The 10,772-nt window shown below is 38.7% G+C and overlaps 1 protein-coding gene across 1 annotated transcript in view; it reads right to left on the bottom strand.

The window, feature by feature from the left end:
- The window catches only part of bin1b (bridging integrator 1b), a 50,022-nt gene extending 40,841 nt beyond the window's left edge, over positions 1 to 9,181 (bottom strand). The window contains exon 1 of the mRNA XM_053637531.1: positions 8,130 to 9,181. Within this exon, the coding sequence (XP_053493506.1) occupies positions 8,130 to 8,210 (81 nt within the window). The 5' untranslated portion in view covers positions 8,211 to 9,181. The remainder of the gene's footprint in view (positions 1 to 8,129) is intronic.
- Positions 9,182 to 10,772: the final 1,591 nt, after the last annotated feature.

Below are 10,772 nucleotides of genomic sequence, written 5' to 3'. Positions count from 1 at the left end.
TGTTTCTCCTTAAGAGTTTATGACGAAACAGGTTTTTAAGCCTATTTCTAGAATTTCCAATTTTGAAATTGTCTTTATATTACCAGATCATTTTGCTTCTTTATAGAAATAAATATCTAAGCAAAATTATCTGCCAACAAACCAAGTCTTTTCCGAGCATAAAATCGGTCAAGTGTTTAGATGTTATGTTTGTTTTATCATAATCATCATATCGTAATCTCAGAATGAGATATTAGATAAATGGAAGCTGATGGGGATGTGGTTTAGTGAGAGTCTGCAATGAGAAGATTACGCTCGGGAGTCAAGCTAGAGGGGCAGTCATGCAAATCCACCTTTCAGCACGCACTGCAGTTCTCAGCTTGTACAGTGCTTCCTTTTTGTGTTTTGTGTTCATCATGGCCCATGTGTGTTTGGTTTTGATCGGGGTCCTGGTTTATTGCTTTATTGTGTCCTGACTGCACATAACTCTTTTGTATTAGTTTTTGATTAGTTTGTCTATTTAAAGGAAATTGTAGCTCAGTGGTTAAGATGTTGGACTTCTGATTGGAAGGTTGTGAGTTCAAATCCCAGTACTGCTAGGCTACCATTGCTGGGCTCTTGAGCAAGGCCCTTAACCCTCAATTGCTCAGTTATACAAGTGAGACAACTGTAAGTAGCTCTGGATAAGGGTGCATGCTGCTAATGTTTAATTTCTTGCTGTTTCCATGCCTAAGAACAAGGTCTTATTGTGCTTTATGTTTAAGTTCCAAACTGTGCATCTCTGTTGTTCTGTGTTTCATTGGTTTCTTGATTCTGGTTACGTCCACTGAGGAGGAGATCACTCCTCGCTCCTGCTCCACTGAGGACGTCGGTCTGCCAACCTGCTCCGCTGTTGACATCGCTCTTCCCAACTGCTTCACTGTGTATGTCACTCCACCACCTAGGTTCACAGAGAATATTGCTACCCCTCTGGCTTCACAGAGAATGTTGCTCTGCAATCTGACTTCATGGAGGACATTGCTCTGCCTCTGTGTTTTGCTGAGGACGTTGCTCTGATTCCTTGCTCCACTGAGAACATAAGTGTTGAGCACCCTGTTGATTTTGTGGACGATGTTGTCGTCCCACCTTCTGCTGACTTTGCGGATGACATCGTCATCATCTCACCATGACCAGAAAGTGTGCTAGTTTCTAGAGCCATGCTGAAAGTCTGTCCTGCATTCACCTCCTGCCTTCACTAAAGGTTTTGGCTCTGCCTCCCTGCCCTGCTGCAGACGTAGCTCTGCTTCTCTGCTTCACTGAAGATGTCTCATTCGCTCCAGGTAGTAGCAACTTCAGAACAGCTGAGGACGCTGTTCCCCCTGGCCTTAAGGTCCCCTGGGAGCTTGAAGGACCCCCCCCCCCGATGTTTAGGCACTTCAGAAACTGCACCACAAAGAGTCTCAATGTCATGTATTTCCCCTTTCACCAAACACTGCAGCAGCTCTTGGTGCAGCGGCAATGGCTATCATTGCACACCTGAGCCCTCTTTTTCCATGTAAATTAATGTGATCTCACTTTTTCTCTCTCCCTCTGACTCCCTAAGCAGTGAGCTGTGTGTGTGGCAGTGAGCCAGCCAGAAGAACGGGCAATCCGAAAAGTGGCAACTTCATTTGCATTTCTATTACTCTGCATTTCTATTAGTCTGTCTACCACGCCTAGAAGTGCTGACAATCCAGGGTTTTTTAAAAATTCTCTCTTTAATTTTGTCTTTCCAGTTCCCACCCACTAGCTAACACTCTCCTGCACACGACAGCTAAGGTGGGGCTTCCTCCGAGACACAGGACATGTGAAGCCAACCTGTGATTTTCAACCTGTTGCTCATGCTACATCACAGGGCAGCATAACATACTTGGAAGAAAGTGCTATCTACCCTGTTCTGTATACATTAGTGCTTGAAAGTTTGTGAACGCCGTAGAAGTTTCTACATTTCTGCATAAATATGACCTAAAACATCAGATTTTCACACCGGTCCTAAAAGTAGACAGAGAGAACCGAATTTACCAAGTGAGACACAAATATTATACTTGGTCATTTATTTACTGAGGAAAATGATCTAATATTACATATCTGTGAGGGGCAAAAGTATGTGAACCTCCAGGATTAACAGTTAATTTGAAGGTGAAATTAGAGTCAGGTGTTTTCAATTAATGGGATGAAAAGCAAGTGTGAGTGAGTGCCCGGTTTTATTTAAAGAACTATCTTTATCTATCACAGTCTGATCTTGTTTGTGGAAGTGTAGGAATTTGTGGAGTTTGTGGAATTATTAGTGCTTGATCTAACATCTGTTGCAATAGTGGATGCACAGTCAGTGTACACCCAAACCCCCACTAACTGGTGAGTGCCTATTTGCCACATCCCAGGAAGTGATCTGGTAGAGAAAAAAAAGATACATACCGTGTATCGATCGTTTTTTGTTTGTTTTTTTGCTGTAACAATATAAATGACTATATAAAAATAGTAATATTCAACAGTTTTTTTTTGGCCACAAGTCACATCAGTATACAGTCTTGAGAGTCATACAAATACAAACATTGATCCAAAAAAGTCAAACTTAATCCTGACCATCATCAAATACTAAACTATACCAATTAAGTAGGCAAAAAGTAGAATATGAAATTTATTCACAAATTAATATTCCAGTGAAAATGCAGACACCAATTCTCACAGGATTCATAATCTAACCCCAGGAAAACTGTTAGTATTTTGTCTTCTGGGAGACATGTGACCATCTTATTTAGCATCTGAAGGGCGGTACTAAATGAAAAAAAAAAGATCACAACATAACAACAAAAATAACAATTTACACCGATCATCCTGTTCAAAAGTTTACACTCCCTGGCTCTTAATGTATCCTGTTACCTTCTTGAGCATCAGTGAATGTTCACACCTTATATAATAGTTGTGTATGAGTCCCTCAGTTGTCGTCAGTGTGAGAAGATGGATCTTAACATCAAAATTCCTGTTGGAAAGGGGTCAAATATGCAGAATATGCTGGAAAAGCAAAGAATGTGCAGGACCTGGAGGATTTTTCTGAAGAACATGGAGCAGTTTAACTGCTCAGGACAAACAAGGGACTCATGAACAACCATCACAAAATCAAGGGTGTGTAAACTTTTGAATGGGGTAATTTTTTTTTTTTTTAAATAAAAATCAGCTATTATCTTGTCTTGTGGACTATATGCAAACATCTGTCATGTGAAATAGCTTATTCAGGACAGGACTAAATAAAAAAAATATGGGGTTTTTATGATCCCTCTTATTTTGTTAAGAGTATTAAGATTTAGCAGATTCTGCAAGGGGTGTGCAAACTTTTGGGCACAACTGCATATTTCTCTATTACTATCAAATATTAATAATTATAAATCCATTACATGTCCATAAGACGCATGAGGTTAAATGTACCTAAAATGTAAACTCACGGGCATTGGAAAAGGTGCTTTTTGTTGTATAATTAGTTTTGGCGCTACTAATGATGTGTTCTAATCCTTCCCACCTGAACATTCAGCTAATCAGTTTACCTGTGTGGTTGGAGTGGCTTGCCCTGGTTAGCCCATTACTAACCTCCTCTTACTATGTCCCACATGCACACACACCTTCAGTTTTAAAGTGAACCATGTCGCCAATATCAATCGTCCCGCACAGATTCACGATCACGCTGACGAGGCTTAGAGCTGGGGAGGTTTATAGCAGAAAGTTTGTGTATTCATATATTTTTTTACTGTGACACAGGCCCTAACTATTGGGAGCTGTCGACTGCAGATCTAAAAATACACCCACCCTCTCTTGATCCAAAAAACCCCATCACATTTACACAGCTGTCAGGGATGCCTATCTGCTATTCATAGCCTCTATTCATGTCCAGCCAAAAGACATTCTGGGACAGGACAGGTGTGTGGGTGTATATTGGGAAAATTTTGATTGACATAAGGTCTGTTCACTGGGAATGGAGGGCAGTTTTTAGAACTGGTATTTCCACTGTGAATCATGGACATGACGAAGTGCTCCCTTATGAGTATCTAAAAAAGGAACAGAAGCCCACTCCTCTATTATTTCACATATCAGGCCTGAGTTCACACCAGTGTGTATAATAAGCATGTATTAGAAAATTCCCATTACAACAACATCCCTCTAACTAAGATCAGGAATGAAGCACTTATAGGGAAAGCATGCAGGTGCTGGGGACTGGGTAGCACACACTAACACAATTATAAGATGTTGAAGCCTTGAAAAATAACATGAGGGGGAGCAGGTGCTATGACGACCTAACCGCGATGTGCTATAGCCAATAACATAGCCCAGAGTTAATTTCGGAGTGGGGGGCTGAGTGAGGAAATATACTACATTTTTATATAATTTTTATATTATATATATTTTTAAGTCACCATGTGAGCTATACTATTAAATTAATATGCATGATTAGTATTACGCAAGAAGTATGATGCACTCATGTATTCTGGGTAGATGTCAAATGGTTAATCAATATTAATAATGCCATAAAATACATTTATGACTGTTCCAAAATATAATGATGCTGCCACTGCTGTGCAAAGTGTGTTCTTTTACATTGATGCTATTAGGATGTTCATAAAATGGACATAAAATAATCTGTGCTATATGTTAATTAACCGTGAGTAACTCTAAGGGTTTCAAACACGAAATCCATGGCCCTAACTAGACCACTGGCTACATCAGGTTTACTGTAATTATCCAGGCAGGTTATTCTAATGACAGGGGTTTGCAGAGAACAGTTCATAATCGTGTGTCTCAGCCTTTAGATTGTCCCCCAACGCAAATTCTGCCAATAGTGTAAATACACATGGTCTTGGATTAAATATAGACTGTTTATGGAGGAAATCCCCAAAACTTTTGCATTTTGACCTGCACAGATACTATTAGGTTCAGAAAACCACAGAACTAGCAGCAAATCAAGAACAGGTCCTTTTGAACTACCCTACTATAATCTACTATGCCAAGAAGTTAACAATGGCTACAACTAGCTTTTTAATACATTTTCTTAATATCTGGAATTCTGTGTATTTGAATTTATTTTAATTCTGACTTTGAGAATTTATATACCGGTATTCTGACCCGAAATATTCAGTTAAAATAAAATTATTATTTTTTAAAAATAAACGTTATATATATATATATATATATATATATATATATATATATATATATATATATATATATATATATATATATATATATATATACACATTATAGTTATAAATTAATTTTAGTAATGAAGTGATTTTACTAGTAAAAGATAAAATGTACATATTCTAATGTTAATGAGCTTCACTTAAATGTAGACCTAATTTGCATGCGTCTTCCTTAAGAAGACAACACCTTTATTTACACGATTTTTAATAAGTGTATTTCTATTTTAAACCACTTGTGCTGCATAATCAGTCTTTTAAATATTAAACAACTGTACAGCTAAAAAAATAAGAAAAAAGAAAAAGTGGCGCTCCTTGCTCATGGGTGACCGCGAAACACTAATCATTTCAGTTCACTGTCTACTTACATGTTTTCTCATGTTTGTGAAAATATTAGGCAATAACTGACTAATTTACTGAAAGAAATGTCATGGAAGTAAATGGAGAGCTTTGCATGTTCAGGCCCCATTTGAGCCTGGATAAATTTGAACTGGAATAACTAAGTATTTTGTTAGCTCATTCTGTTAATTAATATCATTACATACATTTACAGTACGCAATGCGAATTGGCATGATGATGATCTCACTGGAGGTTGATCTATGAAGATGAGAATCAGAATGTCAGCTTTCATTTCCTGATATTTACATTTACCCGTGTTAAATAATTTAGAACATGGCACCTTTGGTACTAGACCAGATAGTCTTAAAGTAAATTTAAGTAAGTAAGACAATATTCACATGCATATCCCTTGCTTGCAATAACTGCAAAAAGCAATTGCTGTGTGTTTTGGGAGGTTTCTCCCTTTCATCTTCTCTTCTGGAGGTGAAATATATGCTCGATTGGGTTAAGGTCTGGTGACCAGTCTAAAACCTTCCTTCCCCCCCCTCCCCCCCAACAAAAGATGAAGTCTTTTGTTGCATTGACGGTGTGTTTTGAGTTATTGTCTTGCTGCATGATGAAGTCCCTATAAAAAAAATGGCCTCTACATTTCTCAAAGTCTTCTTCAAATGGTGGATTATGATACCTTCACCCCTGCCCTGTGGAGGTGGTTGGTGAGTGCACTGCCTGTTGTTTTTGGGTTTTCTTCACAGTTCACACAGGGTTCTGTCATCAACTGTGGTGGTTGTCCTTGGTTGACATGTGTGATGTCTTTTTTTTCCTTTCTTCTTTTTTTAAGGACATTCCAAATTGTTGTATTGGCTATGCCCAATGCTTGTGCAATAGCTCTGATTTCCCCTCTTTTCTCGGCTTTAAAATGGCTTGCTTTTCTCCGACAGATAGCTCTCTGGTCTTCATGTTGGTTTATCCTTTTAAACAACAAATGGAGTCTTCACAGGTGAAACCCAGGGCTCAAACCAAGAATAGACATAGAAAGCTGAAATTCTTATTTATCGTCTCATATTCATCTTTTGATCTCAAACCCAAATGTCTTTAGGGTATACGCGTGTATGGCAAAAACAGGAGAATTGGTCTTGCCATTCCGTTACTTTCAGAGGGGACTGTATATGTGGACCAGTGGTGTAGTTGGGGCCATAAACACACATACACCATATGCTTACTTTTTCTGAAGGGCTTTTTGTGTATAACAACTTCTAAGGATCAATATTACTGTATACCAGGGGTGTCCAATCTGATCTGGAAAGAACCGGTGTGGGTGCAGGTTTTCATTCCACCTAAGCAGAAGCCACACCTGAGTCTATTGAAAGCCAAGCTCAACTGATTGAACAGATTGAATCAGGTGTGGATAATGCTTGATTAGAATGAAAACCTGCATCCACACCGGCCCTTTGCGGAGAAGACTGGACACTCCCGGCATTTACTCCCGGCTGCATCATAAGTCCTTAATCTACTCATGTGTTAGCTTCCCCTTTATCTGTATCATGTTTTTTTGCGAAACTCGCAATGTACCTTGCGATGGCTTGCCACCCCGTCCAGGCTGTTGATCCAGGCTTACAGTTGTTTTGGAATGTCCTTCATTCATTTTACTCTACATTTAAATGAAGGTATTTTTCACCACATTTACTTTAAGAGCATTTTTACTTGATCTTTTTCCTCAACTGAGTAACAAGTAGTCGGTAAATAAATGTCATACTGAGATACTGTGTTGGCATGTTATATATATATATATATATATATATATATATATATATATATATAAATAAATTTTTTTTTTTTAAACCCTGTATTGAAATTACTGGCATATGCTTTTTCTTAATTCTTGTCAATTGTCATGTAATTAAATTAGCACTTTCATTACAGTCATATCAGTAACAACCTTGAAGTAATGTGTGAAAAGGATATGATGCTTTGTGCTATACTGTGATGTATTGTAATACGTACAGTATATGAGGTAGTCAACAATACCCAGCTCTAATAAATAAATAAATAATTTATTTATATAAGTAAATACACATATATATACACACACAATATAAATAATTTTATATATATATATATATATATATATATATATATATATATATATATATATACCCATAACGGTTAGGGTCAGGTTAGCTGCTGCTTTCTTCGCTTCAGTTACAGTTTCCGCACAGTACTAGGAAGTGAATAGGAAGTGAATAGGAAGTAAATGGGAAGTGAATAGGAAGTGAATGGGAACTGAATAGGAAGTAAATGGGAAGTGAATGGGAAGTAAATGGGAAGTGAATAGAAAGTAAATCATTATAGATCACTGTAACAGGGCAGCAGCTGCGTAAAGTAAGTATACGGGGTGATTTTAAGTCAGAACTCTTCCTGAAACACTAAACTCAGCCCCAACGCCACAGTAATTAAAAACACAGCGTTGCGTTCCTGACTCCTCGCCAGCTGACAGAAATAGAAACTGACAACCAATCTGTTCGATCTTTGTATACGCCTGAATAATTCTACAAATTAAATCAAGCTGTAAGAACATGACGGGATGTTCAGGGGGTTTTGTATTCTCTTACCTTCTCCTGTACCCGGTTGATCCTTTTCTGGACATTACTAGCTAATTTCCCGGCGTTGACGCCTTTCGATATCTCAGCCATTGCGCGAGGTTCGGGGCAGACACCGTGGGAGAGTCACGCGAAGGAGCGGAACAACAAGGGGGCTCGCAAAACTTACAGCAAGCAAACAAACCAAACTGAACTGAAGTGAACTGAACTGAACACGAACACACACACACACACACACTTCAGAAGGCTCGAGTGTTCACTCGCACTGCTGGCCGAACTTCTTAAAGGGGTGGTGAAGACAGAGAAGGTCCTGAGTGACAGCCCCTTTAAATGAGAATACGAATCATTATAATGACACTGTTTACATGTACTAAACATAAATAACTACACTCAGTGACTCAATATAACTTTAGTGTTATATTTTCCGTCAATTTAAATGCTTATAAAAAAAAATAAAAATAAATAAATAATGCGATTTAGATTACGCCGCCTGAAACCACCCTTAAAGGCACAGTTCAACCTGGTTTTATTCATTAGCCGACAGAATACACATTGCTCGGCAAGCGTGATGCAGTGTAGATCTCTATTTTTAGCTTGTCGTATTTCTGTTTTAAAGCATATGCAGTAGTAGTAGGCTTCACAACTGACAGAAGAGTAAAAAAAAAAAAAGGTTTAATTTTGCCTTGAATATTTTTCATACATTAAGTAAACTGGAAGTGGAACTGTCACCATGCCATTATCCATCCATCCTCTATACCGCTTACTCCTTTTCAGGGTCGGGGGGGAGCCTATCCCAGGGAGCATGGGGCACAAGGCAGGGTGCACCCTGGACAGGGTGCCAGTTCATCACAGGGCGCAATCACATACACACACACCCATTCATACACTACGGACACTTTAGACACACCAATCAGCCTACCATGCATGTCTTTGGACTGGGGGAGGAAACCCCCACAGGGAGAACATGCAAACTCCGCACACACGGGGCCGCGGGAATCGAACCCACAACCCTGGCGGTGGGAGGCGAACGTGCTAACCATTAATATTATATAACAGCCAAAGGCAAACTGCAATGCATCAAATCAATCCGGCAAAATGATACAGTCTAGCACAATGATCAAATTCCTTTCATTTTCCATAAATTAATTTATGCACTTTTCATGTACAATAACCTCTTTATAAATTTCAATCTTCAAGTTTATTTCTCGTGTACAAAATATCAGTGACAGTTGTCCAATGAAATGCTTGTTGTGAGGCTCATGTACTCTACAGCTGTGCAATACAATATATATATATATATATATATATATATATATATATATATATATATATATAGATAGATAGATAGATAGATAGATAGATAGATAGATAGATAGATATAGATATAGATAGATAGAATCTCCACTAATATTGGCACCCTTGGTAATTATGAGCAAAGAAGGCTGTGAAAATTAACCTTTTGATCTTTCTTTAAATACATTCACAAAAGTACTCTGCTCTCACAATTGCAAACAAAACTCAGGTTTATATGAAAAAAAAATCTTTGTTAAATATAGGTGTGCAACAATTATTGGCACCCATTTAGTCAATACTTTGTGCTAACTCCCTATGCCAAGATAACAGCTCTGAGTCTTCTCCTATAATACCTGATGAGGTTGGAGAATACATGGCGAGGGATCTGAGACCGTTCCTCCATACAGAATCTCTCCACATCCTTCAAATTTCGAGGTTCACGCTAGTGGACTCTCCTCTTCAGTTCACCCCACAGGTTTTCTATGGGGTTCAGGTCAAGGGACTGGGATGGTCATGGCAGGACTTTGATTTTGTGGTCAGTAAACCATTTTTTGTGTTGATTTTGATGTATGTTTTGGATCATTGTCCTGCTGGAAGATCCAACCACGGCCCATTTTAAGCTTTCTGGCAGAGACAGTCAGGTTTTCATTTAATATCTGTTGATATTTGATAGAGTCCATGATGCCATGTATCCTAACAAAATGTCCAGGTCCTCTGGCAGAAAAACAGTCCCAAAACATTAAAGATCCACCTCCATATTTAACCGTGGACATGAGGTACTTTTCCATATGGCTACCTCTCTGTGTGTTCCAAAACCACCTCTGGTGTTTATTACCAAAAAGCTCTATTCTGGTTTCATCTGACCATAGAACCCGATCCCATTTGAAGTTCCAGTAGTGTCTGGCAAACTGAGTTTGTTTTTGGATGAGAGTAGAGGCTTTTTTCCTGAAACCCTTCCAAACAACTTGTGGTGATGTAGGTGACTTCAGATTGTAGTTTTGGAGACTTTCCAACCCTAAGACGCAACTAACTTCTGCAGTTCTCCAGCTGTGATCCTTGGAGATCTTTTGGCCTCTCGAACCGTCCTCTTCACAGTGCGTTGAGACGATATAGACACTCGTCCAATTCCAGGTCGATTCATAACATTTCCAGTTGACTGGAACTTCTTAATTATTGCCCTGATGGTGGAAATGAGCATTTTCAATGCTTGTGCTATTTTCTTATAGACACGCCCCATTTTGTGAAGCTCAAAAACCTTTTGCCGCACATCACAGCTATAGTCCTCGCTCTTACCCATTGTTATGAATAAGTAAGGGAATTTGGCCTATGTGTTACCACCTATTTATACCCCCGTGAAACAGG

Source organism: Ictalurus furcatus, chromosome 12 (assembly GCF_023375685.1).
Source record: "Ictalurus furcatus strain D&B chromosome 12, Billie_1.0, whole genome shotgun sequence".
In the NCBI taxonomy this organism is placed as follows: Eukaryota; Metazoa; Chordata; class Actinopteri; order Siluriformes; family Ictaluridae; genus Ictalurus; species Ictalurus furcatus.
Note: the sequence above shows the minus strand (reverse complement) of the source record. Positions and strands in the feature narration are given on the sequence as shown.